Below are 15,828 nucleotides of genomic sequence, written 5' to 3'. Positions count from 1 at the left end.
GAAAGGGGTCCAGGAGGAACCTTCATGCAGGTCAGACCCAGGGCTGGACTTTTGTAGTTTTGTTCTGGCTGTGTTTGCATCTCTGAATTAGCCATGTACCTCTGTCCATGAGTGTAGGAAAATCAGGAATAGTGTGCATTCATAGAGGTCATCCATTCAGTTTTGCTCTAACAAGCAATTAAAGATTGTAGTTATCAAAGTCTTGCCTATTTGTTTGTATATTTCTGACAGAGTTCCATAACTCCTTCAAAATACTCTGTTAGCTTTCTCCACGTAGCTAACTGAACGGACTGTCCTCCCCTTTCTTGTGTCATTAAGCATCTAGATTGCTCGTTGGACGTGACAAGATGTTAGGTGGACGAACTCTGTGATGCTGCATTAAGGAGGTTAGAATCTATTCTAACTTCCTTGCACTACATAGACACCATTCTTTTATCAGTGAATTATTGTTAACTGTTTTTCTGGATTGATTGGAGAACGATGTCACTAAGTAATAATACTCAGTAATTTGCCCCACTGAGAAAATGTAATGTCAGTTTTACCAAAATATATTACACACTAGCAAAAGGAAAAAACTTCACTATTTTTGTAGTGGTAATGAAAAAAGAGATTGCAGCTAAATCCTTTCCTGAGTTAGTTGTTATTTCATTTGTAGTAGGAATTGAATTGCCTTTGAAATTGGACAAATGCTCAATAAGATGTGTACATTCCTGCAGGAGATCGTAAAGGTCTAGATGGGGCCAGTGTTTTGTACAGCAATGTTGTCAGCACTCATTGTAAGATATGATGGGGGCAAAAGGGGATGTGTCACCTGCTAAAGAAAATAGCAGGCCGATAGTGTTTGGAAGCAAGAGGTGAAGGACAATATTTTCACATTTCATGTCAGTATGGCTGTGAAACACAATACATATTTGTTCTCAGATCCCACCATTAACCACAACCTCAGACATAACATCATCTTCGGAAGAAACAACATAATATTTGTGACAGCTGAGATTTCATTATTTTTATAGCTGCTCGTTTCACTTGCAGCATGCGGCTTTTCGCGGATGATGCTGTAGTATACAGAGAAGTTGCAGCAATAGAAAATTGCAGCGAAATGCAGGAAGATCTGCCGCGGATAGGCACTTGGTGCAGGGAGTGGCAACTGACCCTTAACATAGACAAATGTAATGTATTGCGAATACGTAGAAAGAAGGATCCTTTATTGTATGAGTATATGATAGCGGAACAAACACTGGTAACAGTTACTTCTGTAAAATATCTGGGAGTATGCGTACGGAATGATTTGAAGTGGAATGATCATATAAAATTGTTGGTAAGGCAGGTGCCGGGTTGAGATTTATTAGGAGAGTCCTTAGAAAATGTAGTCCATCAACAAAGGAGGTGGCTTACAAAACACTCGTTCGACCTATACTTGAGTATTGCTCATCAGTGTGGGATCTGTACCAGGTCGGATTGACAGAGGAGATAGAGAAGATCCAAAGAAGAGCGGCATGTTTCGTCACAGGGTTATTTGGTAAGCATGATAGTGTTATGGAGATGTTTAGCAAACTCAAGTGGCAGACTCTGCAAGAGAGGCGCTCTGCATTGCGGTGTAGCTTGCTGTCCAGGTTTCGAGAGGGTGCGTTTCTGGATGAGGTATCGAATATATTGCTTCCCTCTACTTATACCTCCCAAGGAGATCATGAATGTAAAATTAGAGAGATTAGAGCTCGCACAGAGGCTTTCCGGCAGTCGTTCTTCCTGCGAACCATACGTGACTGGAACATGAAAGGGAGGTAGTGACGGTGGCACGTAAAGTGCCCTCCGCCACACACCGTTGGGTGGCTTGCGGAGTATAAATGTAGGTGTAGAATTTAAGCCATGCTATGAGGTCTCAACCTAACCGTCACTTTGACCCTAACCATCACCTCTGAAATCTCGACATATTTGGAAGAAACAGCCAAATATTTGTAACAAACAGGATTATGAACTTCATTGCTGCTCATACCTAGGAATACATGGACCTTTTTTTATTTCCTTTCATTTGTTAGGTTAAACTGTTATCCCAGATAATAGTACATCTACTGATGTTTATGATGATATTATTATTAAAATTGGTTCCATTACATGCTGGGTGACTGGTACAGCAATTGGTTATGAATTTCTTGAAATAAGACAGTCTTGGTTGCAAATTGTTTGATCTTTTTTATTGGCAATGAAGTGTTTCATCGTTGTAGGACATCTTCAGATTGACGTAGGAGATTAAAATAACATTGTGAGCCATAGGTACATCAAAAGCAGGCGGGATGGTGGTAGTATGAGTCTAAAGTTCCAGGCTGTGTAGCCATCTCTAAACTAACAATAATTGTGAACTTGTATGCCAGCATATGGCATGAAGATAAAGATTATAAGAGAACACCGTCCACCATTGTCCTGTCGTCATTAGGCAAATAAAATCATAAGAGACCTAAATCTGGGATTAAAATGCCAAAATATAACTACAATATGAACTGGAAAGAGAAACTATGGCAAACCAAGAAAAATATTTAAAAGAGCTTACATAACACAGAGCCAACCACGTTCCACCATACACAGCATTGAGCATTGCTTGGGCCGGTATCACACTATCATATTTCTTTGTCAAAGTTGATGTGTCAAATATTTTGGCCAAAGAAATTTGATGGTGTAATAGGGAACTTTGTCAAATCTCGCCTGTCATCAAATAAATATGATCAAATAAATATGATCAAATCTAGGGCCTCGCTGTAGATTTGATCATAAAAGTCATTTGTCTTTTGTTCAGTGTGATGTGAAATGTAACCACTTGGAGCGCTGACGTCGCTACAGCTATTTGATGCCTCTGTTGTGTGTTTGTAAACATGGCTTCAAAGCTGGAGTGCGTGCTATTAGTTGTGTATTGATGGGCATCTGGAATATGCTGCAGGCGACCTCAAGTCCACAATCACAGCTACATCTGGAAATATCCAAGCAGCTTTTCAGCAATCTGGAATAGAGGATGTGGTCACACTCTAAAATAAAAAAAATTCAAACTTAGCTTTCCATTCTACTTTGTTTATTTTTGAACTCTGGATGCCACAAGTTAAAAATCGCTTCATCTGTTTCGTACTTTTTATTAATTTTGTAGTTGTTGGAACACTAATTCCATTAATTAAATTATTCAAAAATAAAAATAGTTCTTATTGCCCATCTTGTGTACTAAACATTTATTTACCTTCACATATTCCCCATTCAGTGCTTTATAAGTTGCTTCGCACATTTCTGGAATTATTTGGTTAATGTGCAATGTGGTATTGGAGTGCGGTGTTGTAAACTAGAGTAGCTCTCCCATGTATCAAGAAATCCCACTGTCACAGTTTGTCTGCCTTCTGCACATACAGCATATTTCAAAAGAGTACTCTGTTTTGTAATATGAGAAGCCACTGTACTGAGCAAATACTGTAATACACTCTCATCCATTCGTAAGTAATTTATATATATGACTTACCTCCTCCACTAGCAGCTCTTGTAATAAATTTTGCAGAATGCTTTTACTATCTTGACCCAATATCTATGGCTTTATCCAAGTACGTTTCCTTTTCTCCTGCTGCTTTTCTTCCAAATACACGCACAGTGCAATTGTGGTACTAGCAATTGCAGCGCATAATAACAAGTTGTTATCAGCCGTCTTGAAATTTGAAGAAATATATGACGACATGTAATACCCCTTTTTAGCGCAACGTCAAAGATCTTTGTCAAAGAAATTTGATGAATATTTGATCATATTTCATTGTCAAACTAATATGATAGTGTAATACTGGCCTTACAGCAGATGGAACGTAAATATAATGTGGTGGAGGACACAAAATACGTCTGACCTCGTAGCTTGCCACAGAGACCTAGTGCCATAAAGACAGGGTTATACAACTGTAGTAACAGACATTAAGGGTAGATTGCATTGGTTAACCAACGTACTTAAGAAAAGCGATTGCACAGCTAAATTACATATGTGGTAAACAATAAATTATGTAAACAGTACAATTATAAAGGTTAAATTAGTACAGGTATAGTGATAAAATAAGTGCAAAGACACAAGCTTTGTAGGAGTAAAATGACATCTGTAGAATATGAAATTATTAAAATCTGCCTAACAATAAAACTTAAAATGAGAGTAAAACATAACAAGTCAGGACATAAATAACCACTAGAAGGTTATGGAAAAAATAATGTAGCATCACATTCACGATAAAAAAAGCTGTTGATGGGGCTGTGTTGTGGTTATCATAATATCAAAATGAAACAGGTTTCTGCTAACCAATTGATAATTCAGTAATCTATCTTTCTATACACTGGAATGCTTAAGAATTTCCATTCCTTCTAAAAGATTTAGCTATTTTCCTTTGCGGGCATTATGGAGTATGGGTAAATCCCTCAGTGTTGGTGGCCACCAAATTTTAGGTGCTCAGCAAAAGCTGAAAGCTCTTTGATCTTAATGCCATATGCTGGCATTAAAGAATAGATGTTGGCTAACCACATTACTTCTTACATAGGTTCACAGTTAATGTTAGTTGTAGAGACGGCTACACAGGCTGGAACTTTGCCTCATACTACCCCCCCCCCCCTTCCCCCATTTACCTATGCCTCAGTGTTGTTTTACACCCCTAGGTTAATTTGAAGATACCCCACAAAGATGAAATGCATCATTGCCAATAATAGATAAAACATTTTGCAACCAAGAATGTCTTACTTCAAGATTATTGCTGTTATTATTATTGTTAAAATTTGTAATACTTCAAAAGATTGACATAACAGTAAGCAAAGAAGGAAGTGAAAATAAAAATTATTACAAATAATTTCTTTTTGTTTAATTTATTTGTCCTTTCATTGTCAGAACGTACGTAATCAGTAAGCTGCCAAAGTTTAAATAGGTATAATGTTAACTTTCTTAGGCAGATTCTTTATACCGTTAAACAGTTTGTAATTTTGATTAGTTGGAATATGTTAAAAATAAAATTCTCTAATAGAGCCTCTTTGAAAAAGGGCACTGTTATATATCCAGAGTTGTCGTATATTCAGGGTTGTTATGTGTTCAGGATCGTCCAATGAGTACAGTATTAAGTTTCTGGTGTAGGCGAGTGAGTGTAATTTGTAATACAGTGTTTTCTATTGTGAAGGAAGAGAGGTGTGGGAGAGGGTCAATTTAAATGATGTGTAGGTTTGTCTTCTCAGCTAGCATTAAGGCAGTTTGTCATGCTGAGACAAGTAGATGGATGTCAGCTGCCATGTGTAGTGATGGGAACAACAAATGAAAATGATTTGATTCACTTTATTATATTTTTATATATTCTTTCATATGGACCACCCTGTTAGTGTTTTTTAACGGCACAAAATGTTTGTTTGTTGCATTTCTATCTCAGATTCTCAGACTTTTTCATGTATCCCTGTTTCCAACTTTTGTAGGGGAACGAATGCAGTTGCTGGCCAGAGTGCGGGAGCAGATGCGCAGCCGTCCCGCTTCCACAAAAGTGCACTTTGAGATGGCATCTTTCAGTGAGCCTAAGATGCTGCACGATCTCGCCATGTACATTATTCCATTTGCAGATTCTCTTGGTATGAATGAACAGGTTAGAATTAGCAGTATCTCCCTCTCTTCTCTGTTTGTATGAGCATTTGGGTGGGTCTGTAACATTACTTTGCAAGTCACTGGAACAGTACGGATGTACAGGTTGAAATGCTATTGGATGTCATGTGGGCACTGTTGTACAGAGAGACAAGCAGAATTTTGTATTGTTGTTTGTACGAGTATTAATGCTATGTAAAGGGCTACGTCTGTATTCACTGGAAAAAAACTGAAGACCATACATTAGGTAATCTCACTCCCTATTCTGCAAATAGAGGAGGAACTTGGAAAGGTAATTTAAAGTCATGGTGAAGAAATAAAACTTTTAAGTGCGTTGGGGACTGCAAGAAGCACAATCTTGCAGTAGCATTTCTGAAAATGGTAAATTCGTTAATATTGAAGATAAGTGTTACAAAGTTTTTTCTGAATTTATTTGTCCAGAATGTTGCCTTGTACGAAAGTAAAATGTGTACAATGAACAGTTCACACAAGAAGAGAATAAGAGCTTAAAAATGTTATCCTACAGAAGAATGTTGAAAATTAGATGGGATAACTAAAAATAAGATATAGAATCAGATTGCATGCCAATGGTGTGTTGTCTCAGTTGTGCAACTAGATTCATGACTAGGTGTCAGAAACATCACAGTTCATAGTTGTTAACGGGAAGTCAATAAGTAAAACAAAAGTGATGTCTGGGGTTCTCCAATGAGCTGTTTGTGGGTTCTCTGCTGTTTAATTTACATAAATGATTTAGGAGACATTCTGAGTGCCCCCCTCAGATTATTTGCAGATGATGCCATCATCTGTCATTTAATAAAGTCTCTGAAAGATGAAACCAAATTGCAAAAGCGATTTAGACAAGAGATGTGTGTGGTGCAAAAATTGGCAAAAGTGGCTAATGACCATACACAATAAAAAGTGCGAGGTCCTCCAGCTGAATAGTGAAAAAAGTCCATTAAATTTCACTTACATGAATATCAAACAAATTTAAAAATTGTTGATTCGACTAAATACCGAGGGATTATAATTACGAACAACTTAAACTGAATCTTCACATAGAAAATGTTGTAGCAGAAGGCAAACCAAAAACTGTGTTTTATTGGCAGAAAATTTAAAAGATGCAACAAAGCTACTAGAGAGATTTCTACACTACACTTGTTTGTCACCTTATGGAGTACTTGTGTGCATTATAGAATCCTTACCATGTAGGATTAATGGAGGATATAAAAAAAGTTCCAAGAAGGGCAACTTTTTTTGTAGTATCGTGAAAGAGTGGCAGTGGTATGCATGTCAAGATGACAATGATTAAAAAGGCATTTTTTGTTGCAGCAAGGTCTTTTCACAAAATTTTAATCACTAACACTCTCTCCTAAATGAAAATATATTTTGTTGACTCAGACCTTCATAGGGGAAGTGACCATCCAAATAAAATAAGTGTAACAAGTGCTCACTCGTAAGTGTTCATTTTTCCATATATGCTATAAAGAAGTGGTACAGTCAAGAAACAGTCTGAAAGTGGTTCTGTGGACCCTCTGCCAAACACTTTAGTGTGAATTGCAGAGTAATAATCTAGATGTAGGTGAATGAAGCATTGATTATTGGAGAAAAGAAATTTACAGCACAAGTTGACTTAAAGAATTGCTTGATATGACATATCCTGAGGCATCAGTGACTCACCATTTTGGTAATGGAAGGAAATGTGTGGGGAGGAGAGGGGTAAAAGTTGTAGGGAGAGAAAAAAGGAGGAACACAGTAAGGAGGTTCCAGTGCATGTTCCAGTGAATGTAGAGTGGAGCCTTTAAGCAAAGGTGACAATAGTTGCATGGTATAGACTGGCGTGGAGAGCTGCATGAAACCAGTTTTAGGACTGAAGACCGTAACATTTAAGGTAGAGTTTGTTTCTGCTTCTTAAATATACTCCTCTCTGCAATATGTTACATACCTGGGAAGGAAATTAGGTCCTTTGATACAGTGTATCATCAATTTTCCTTCATAAATGCCATAATTATCAAAGCACTTTCAATACCATGCAGCAGACTTCTTTTATTTTTAAAGTTGCTTGTAGAATATTGCCATTACCAAACAATGGAAAATCCAGGATGGAATAATGACAATATCATGAACAGGATAGTTACTACTCTTCATTAGCGGAGATGCTGAGTTGTAGATAGGCACAGCAAAAAGACTGTCAGCAAGTAACCTTTCGTCCTAACAGACTTCCATCAGAAATACGCACATGCACGCAAATGCAACCCGCACATGACCACAGTTCTGGGTGCTAAGGCCAAACTGCAAGTGGCAGCGTATGATGGGAGAAGCAACTGGGTGGTGGGAGTGAGGAGGAGTTCTGGGCGGGGAGTGGGAGGGATCGCAGGGTAGATGTAAGGGATGATAAAGGGCTGCTTGTAGGAGCATACAGAAACGAGTTGGGAAGAGAGTAGGGCAGCTAGGTGCAGTTGGGAGGTTAGATGAAGGGCAAGGAGGTGGGGTGTCAGAAAAGAAGAGACATAAAAAGACATTTGGTGCATTGGTGGAATAGAGGGCTGTGTAGTGCTGGAATGGGAACGGGGAAGTGGCTAGGTGAGTAAGGGGAATGACTAACAGAGGTTGAGGCCAGAAAACTAAATATATTGCAGGGAGAGTTCTCACATGTGCAGTTAAGAAAAGCTGGAGAAAGGATCCAGATGGCACAGCCTGTGAAGCAGTCACTGAAATGAAGAACATTGTGTTGGCAGTGTGTCCAACTGTGGGGTCCAGCTGTTTCTTGGTTGCAGTTATTAGTGTCCACTCAGGCGGAGGCAGTAGACCACCGCGCGCGCGCGCGCGCGCGCGCGCGTGTGTGTGTGTGTGTGTGTGTGTGTGTGTGTGTGTGTGTGTGTGTGTGTGTGTGTGTGTGTGTGTGTGTGTGCGCGCGCGCGCGCGCGCGCACGCTGTAATGGCTGAGAGTTGTGCAGAAAGTACCATCTGCATTTATGACAAGGTTTGTATTCTAATGAATTAGGACAGTTTCAGTTTTCAAGCTTCCCATCTCATAGATTTTGAATGGCACATCAGTTTCAAATGTGTTAGACAGAACATTTTTGATGTTCTAAATTGCTCAAAACAATTAATTTTTGTTTTCAGTCACAAAAAACAGCTGCCATGATTTTGTTCACAGACTGAAGCTTCATTTGTAATTGTTGTTTTTCAGCCTCGATTGTAATTACACCACGGAGTAATTTGCTACTCAGAACTAACACTAACATTAAAAAAAAAAAGTTTCATCACCTGTCATGATCCATCTCTCTGATACTGGACGAAAAATTCGCTCACAGATTTCACTTTGCTTTTGGGTAACATAAAATTAAATTTTGTAAAGAATTAGTGTCCTCTGTTGCCTGGGATGCCTATAAACATTCCATATGGAGTTAATTGCTATGTGGCAATTTTAAAGTAGTCATCAAAGCAATATATTTTTTTGTGCTAGGTCTGCACTTTTCTCTCCAGTGTGCACATTTATACAGCTTTCCCAAAATATTAACGCTACTTCATTTTCCTTCATTCATTTCTGAAGATCTACAAATGCCACACAGTTCATAGTAAGTTTCAGACTTGTGTTGTGTTGAGGGATCAAATTCCTGGCTGTACCTTGCATGCAGTGTGACTGTTTGTTTTAGGTGTTGTTTTAGCTTGTTTTGCAAAGTGAAACCAACAAATGTGTGAGGGACTTTAACAGCTCATTTTCAGTGATTAGTTCAGTCAGCACTACGGACAACGATATGTTTTATCTTAATGGGTCTTATTGTATAGACAATATGTCTCGTAGTTTCAGAACGTACAAGTACCTTGCTCAGCCAAGAAAGTGAGACTGAATGGCTGCTCTGTATAAGTTACACTATGCATGGAGAGCAACAAAAGTAGTCTCCCCCCCCCCCCCCTCTCTCTCTCTCTCTCTCTCAAATTCCATGTCTGCCTTCGTATCGTGAAATGGGTTATAATTTTTTGTGACAGACTAATGTTGAGGAATTTTGCATGTTTTGTTTTTGACTGTCGTCAGTTGCTTGTGTCATTATTGTGTAATACTTGAGAGTAATACATGTGTTACTGTTGAAAATAATCAATGTTTGAAAATACAATATAAAATGGACAGATAAAAAATCTATTCACTAAGTGGCAGCAGGAGAAAACACACATAAGGTATGGAAATGCACAAGCTTTTGGAGCCAAGGGCTTCTTCTACCAGAGGGATTGAAGGAGAAGGAAGAGGGATGAAGGGAAATGACTGTAGAGTTTTAGGAAGTGGTAGGAGTGACAGAAATGCCACTCAGAGTGCTGGGTCAGGAGAGACTTACTGGATGGGGTGATAAGGAAAAGCTGATTGTTAGTAGCTGATTTATGAAGGATTTTGAAGAAATATCTGCCACCTATGCAGTTGTAAAACTGTCAACGTTTTGGAGATATGTTAATGGCAAATTCACACTTTAGACTCAATGCAACGACAAATTGAGTTTGTTGAACAATATAACTCCATTCACAAAAATGTCAAATTTGCAATGGGACATGAAACTAATGTTTTCCATCCTACACTTCATTGTGGTGGCTTGCTGTGCTAAAAAAGATTCTTAAGTTGCTATACAAAACACTTATTAACTGTATAAATTCACAATATCTGTTGTCCCAAAATCAAGAAATGATAGATAACCATTATTACTTGAAATTACAAACACAAAGTTTACTGGTGTGATAAAAGGTCTACAGCATGTGACATCCCGTCCATGGTGCGAGTAGTAGTGTCAGTATGACAACAGTGTGAAACAGAGCAAATTCTCATGGCTTGTCTCATCAAGTTCCTGTGGATGGTCTTTGAGGGTAGCTAGCTCCTGGCCCAGAACTGCGAGAGCAACTGAACTGCACTGTGCTGGAACTGCAGCTGGTCTGCTGGAGGCTTTGCCTAGTGCAGTTGACTGCTCAGAAGCATAGCTGGTGCCCTGATGGAGCCTGGAACAAATAGCCTACAAACATACTGTTTGTATCCTGCACGGAGTCATGCCATGTGATGACTGTCTTGTATGAATACACAATTGCCAGAGAAGACACACTTGCAGGCAATGGGTAGGCATGTCCGCACTGCAAGGACATAAGACTCTCAGCAGACTTATGCGGCCTAATGATGATATATGACAGAATGGTTGTCCACTATATGTGGATGCATTAGCTCGACATAAGGAAGATGGGTTTTTGGGACAGTGCATTTACCGAAGTCCACCTGTACTGATTTATAGTTTTAGGCACCTGGATGCCACCAGCCGGTGAGATTGTATGTTTACTGAAAACTTCATTATATAGGGCTCATGTAGAGTCTGACACTAGCATTCTACAGAGTGAACTGGTACACTTGGAAAGATATTCCATAAGAATGGATACAAAAACATCAAATTAAGAGAAGTTTGCAACCGAAAACACGAGACCAACCAAAATAAGTTCAATAAGAAGAGATATAAAGTCTATAGCCATTTTAGCATACATGAGAAATATTTCTCAAAAATTGCAAGAATAATAAAGAAGCATGAAATGGATGTGATATTTCTCCCACCAGCCAGTACCGCAGCTCTTCTGGGATATCTGAAAGATGATCTGCTTTTACGAAAGTCAAGTATACATCAAATTCCTTCTGAGTATGGTAAAAGACACAGAGGACAAACGATCCATAAGCAGCGGAATGCAGTTTAGTAATCAGACGATCCTGAGAGAATCAGATTGGGAAATGAGACACTAAAAGTGGGGATGGATTTTGGTATTTTGGGAGCAAAATAACTAACAATGAATAATCTTGTAATAATGAGAGAACCTTACTGATAAAGGGAAATTTGCTAACATTGAACGTAAATTATAAGTGATCTATTGATCTGATGGAGTTACATTTTCCTGGAGACACGAGTCTCAATTCTATCTTCGGTAAGGATAAAATCTGAAGTAATGAATTAAAATTTGTGACCAAGCCGGGGCACACATTTTAGTTCATTACTTTAGATAATATCCTTATTGAAGGTAAAGTTGAGAGACTCATATATCAGCAGAAAAATGTAATTCTGTCAGATCAGTAGATCATCTACACCTGAGGTACAGACAAGATTTCCCCATTACGTGCAAAGCTGGGGTGCTGTTCCAGTATCAGAGAGCCTTGGCAGTACTGACGATTTAAGAAAGAGAAAATGGGCTGAAGGCATGAATTGAGGGTTGTGTTAGAGAGGGCATTACACTAGGATAGATAGTCAATGAAGCTGTGTGAGCCACAGTGCCAGGATGGTGTAGTGGTTAGTAAGCAAGTGACCCGTGTTTAAGTTCCATCCGTGGTACAAATGTTAGTTAATTACTTCTATCCCTCTCTGAGTAAATTTAAGTGTTAGGAAGTCCTTTCTAAAGGTATATGTCTGAGCGTAACTTTGTATGGAAGTTAAATGTGGACAATAGGCAGTTCACACAAGAAACTAATGGATATTTTTCAAATGTGGTGCCTAGAAGAATGCTAAAGATTAGATGGGTAGATTGACTAATTAATAAAGAGGTATCTAAATGAGATTGGGGAGAAAAGAAATCTTGGCACAACTTCAATAAAAGAAGGGATCGGTTAATGGAATGCACATGGTGCATCAAGGAATCATCACTTTGATAATGGGGGCAAGTGTGAGGAGTAAAATTGTAGAGGGAGACAAAGGCTTGACTATGGAAACCAGGTTCAAATGGTATTGATTTCAGTAGTTATATGGGGATGTAGAAGCTTACACTGGATATACTTGTGTGGGAAGTTCCATCAGACCATTCTTTGGACTGAAGACCACAAAATCAATTAAGGAAAAATGTTGTTGCTTAATATTAGAAATGTGCTGTGGAAAATTCCTTGTATGATTGGTGAATACTTAGATTTTTTGTAGAATAACACACAGCTAGCATGGTTGCAAGTAGTGAGAGTTGAAGTTTTAGAACAGCTGATTTGATGGTGGGATTTGGAACTCTGCCACTATGTGAGTCATAGTGTGACATATGATGTGTGGCTATAAAATACGGGACTGATGCTGTTGTGGACTAAGTATGTGTGTGCCAAAGATGAACGGCCAGTAGCTGTGAAGCATGAAGCCTTCTCAGTCGAATGCAGCGTCACTGGTGTCTATAGACAAATCAGTGTGACCGTGTTCTTCATTTTTGTAAGCGCTGTTAGTTTTTTTTTTTTGCTGGAAAAATTGTAAATATAATAATAGAGCAATGAATTGTCATGAAATTTCACATAAAATTTGGAAAAAAACTTCTACTGAAACCTTTCTTTACTAAAAGAATTGTATGGTGAGGACTGTTTTGTCATGTACACAAGTTTTTGAGAGGATTGAGCTTTTCCAAGATGGCAGAATAGACGATGAAGAGAAATCACATCTAGGACGCCCTTCAACATTAAAAACGGATAGAAATATGGAAAAGTGTGTAATCCTGATTTGATCTGACCATCAATTGAGTATTTAATCGATTGCTGAAACTGTGAGAATTGACAAAAAATGCATAAAGTAAATTTTATCTAACCAATTTAATATGAATGTGCGAAACTGGTGCCAAAAGCTCTCATGTTTGAAGATAAAGAATGTTATAGTAATGTTTGTATTGACTCCTCGAAAACCACTGAAAATAATCCTGATTTCTTGGAAAGGTGATAACGTGTGAAGAATGTTGGTTTTTCACTTATGATCCAGAAAAAAAGTGCAAGTCCATGCATTGGAAGGGTCCAACTTTATTAACAGCAAAAAGTAGCTCGAAGAAACAAATCAATAATCAGATTGCTTTTTGATACTAAAGGAACTTCACTGGGTTTCTGAAGGTCAAACTACACAGAAACACCAAAGAAAATGGTATAGGCATGCATAAATACAGAGATATGTAAACAGGCAGAATACAGTACTGCAGTTGGCAATGCCTATATTAACAACAAGTGTCTGGTGCAGTTGTGAGATCGGTTACTGCTGCTACAGTGGCAAGTTATCAAGATTTAAGTGAGTTGGACGTGGTGTTAACGTCAGCGCAGAAGCGATGGCACGCAGCATCTCCAAGGTAGCGATGAAGTGGGTATTTTCCCATATGACCATTTCAAGAGTATACCGTGAATATTAGGAATCCATAAAACATCAAATCTCAGACAGCGCTGCGGCCGGAAAAAGATCCTGCAAGAACGGGCTCAACGATGACTGAAGAGAATTGTTCTACGTGACAAGTGAAACTCTTCCACAAATATCTGCATATTTCAATTCTGGGTCATCATCGAGTGTCAGCGTGCAAACTATTCATCGAAACATCAACTATATGGGCTTCAGGAGCCAAAGGCCCACTCGTATACTGTTGATGACTGCACGACACAAAGCTTTATGCTGTGCCTGGCCAATCAACACTGACATTGGGCTATTAATGACTGGAAACAGTTGCCTGGTCAGACGAGTCTTGTTTCAAATTGTATCAAGTATATAGATGTGTACGGGTATGGAGACAGCCTCATGAATCCATGGACCCCGCATGTCACCAGGGGACTGTTCGAGCTGGTGGGGGCTCTGTGCAGTTGGAGTGATATGGGGCCACTGATACGTCTAGATAGGACTTTGACAGGTGACACATACGTAAGCATCCTGTCTGATCACCTCCATCCATTCATGTCCATTGTGTGGCTCCAGGAACACTCTACTGAGTTTAAACACTTCTGCTGGCCACCAAACTACCCAGACATGAACATTGTTGAGCATATCTGGAATGTCTTGCCATGTGCTGTTCAAAAGAGATATCCACCCTCTTGTACTCCTATGGGTTTATGGACAGCCCTGCGAGATTCATGGTTTCAGTTCCTTCCAGCACTACTTCAGACATTAGTCGAGTCCATGCCATCTTATGTTGCTGCACTTCTGCATGTTTGCGGGGCTCCTCCATGATAATAGGCAGGTGTTCCAATTTGTTTGGCTCTTCAGTATATTAATTGACATTACTACACTGAGTTTCTTTCTCAAGAGAAAATAAGGGAAAAGACCCAGATTGTGGAAGAAGAAGTCACATGTTCTGCATCATGACAACACACCGGCTCATACCACATTCTGTGTCAAAGGTTTCTAGCGAAGTACAATGTCCCAGTGTTAGAATACCCATGGTATTCACTGGACTTAACACCTTGTGATTTTAATCTATTCTTCAAGGTCAAATTTGCATGAAAATGAACAAGATTTCAGTCCATTGAAGTAGTGAAAGAAAAAGTGTCACACGCCATTGAGGAGCTCACAGAGGAAGACTTGTGATACTGTTTCCATCAACATGCACAGAACGTTGTAGGGGTAGAGAAGGAGATTATATGTATGTTTTTGGAATAAAATGTTTTGCAGTAATACTACCATTATTTTATAGCCATGTCTCACATGCTGCTAAAGAGTGATGTTAGTAACAGCTCTTGTGAACTGTAACAATTAGTTTATATACTGTTTCAAAAATTAAACTTCCTGGGAGAGAAAGCCCCATGCCAGACATGGATTTGAACCAGAATCTTTGGGTTTTGTGGACAGATGCTCTACAGACCAAGCTATGCAGGTACTGGTGTAAGGAAAGTCATCAGACCAAGTCGTGAGTTGTGACAAATAGCTCATTCTGTAGAGCATTTGTCTGTTAGAGGCAAAGGTTTCAGTCCCAGTTGAGCGTACACTTTTAATCTGCCAGGAAGTTTAATATCGCCACACATTCTGCTGCAGGTTCAAAATTCACATGGAATTTCAAAGCCACTTTTAATTCAGACTTCATTTTGTGAGCATTTAATAATACTCCTACTTACTTGCCTGTTTCTGTGCTTAGCATGGACACGTTCAATATAAATGCATGTAGTTTTGGACAACTTGTACTGTTTCAAGCTGTGAGAACAAGCTTTAAAACCTAGAAGTTGTGAAATGCTTAATATTCCCCACCAGGAACTGACGAACCTGCAGCACATCCTCCAGTTCGGTAACATCAGTCTGGTGTCAGACTCTAACCCTCGAGTTGCGACAGTCCTCGACCAGATGCGTCACGTGTTCAGGTACGTACTGCCCATCACTGCTCACACTGCTGTCGTCTTTAAGTCAGTTCGCATGTCAATAATGAGTTACTTGATGTGGAAGACATGTAAATGACTGTTCTGTCATCTAAAATATGAAACAAACAGAGCAGTAGCTTTAGAGTGTGGAACTTGTAACATTGCCCCCACTCTG

General features: G+C 39.1%; 1 protein-coding gene across 1 annotated transcript in view; it reads left to right on the top strand.

Moving 5' to 3' along the window:
• LOC126106466 (ADP-dependent glucokinase) overlaps positions 1-15,828 on the top strand; it is an 85,342-nt gene that overhangs the window by 46,523 nt on the left and 22,991 nt on the right. Inside the window, exons 5-6 of the mRNA XM_049912750.1 lie at positions 5,443-5,606; positions 15,550-15,656. Coding sequence (XP_049768707.1) covers positions 5,443-5,606; positions 15,550-15,656 — 271 coding nt within the window. The remainder of the gene's footprint in view (positions 1-5,442; positions 5,607-15,549; positions 15,657-15,828) is intronic.

The sequence above is a fragment of the Schistocerca cancellata genome, chromosome 10, assembly GCF_023864275.1.
Source record: "Schistocerca cancellata isolate TAMUIC-IGC-003103 chromosome 10, iqSchCanc2.1, whole genome shotgun sequence".
Classification (NCBI taxonomy): Eukaryota; Metazoa; Arthropoda; class Insecta; order Orthoptera; family Acrididae; genus Schistocerca; species Schistocerca cancellata.
This window is presented reverse-complemented; position numbering and strand designations above follow the sequence as displayed.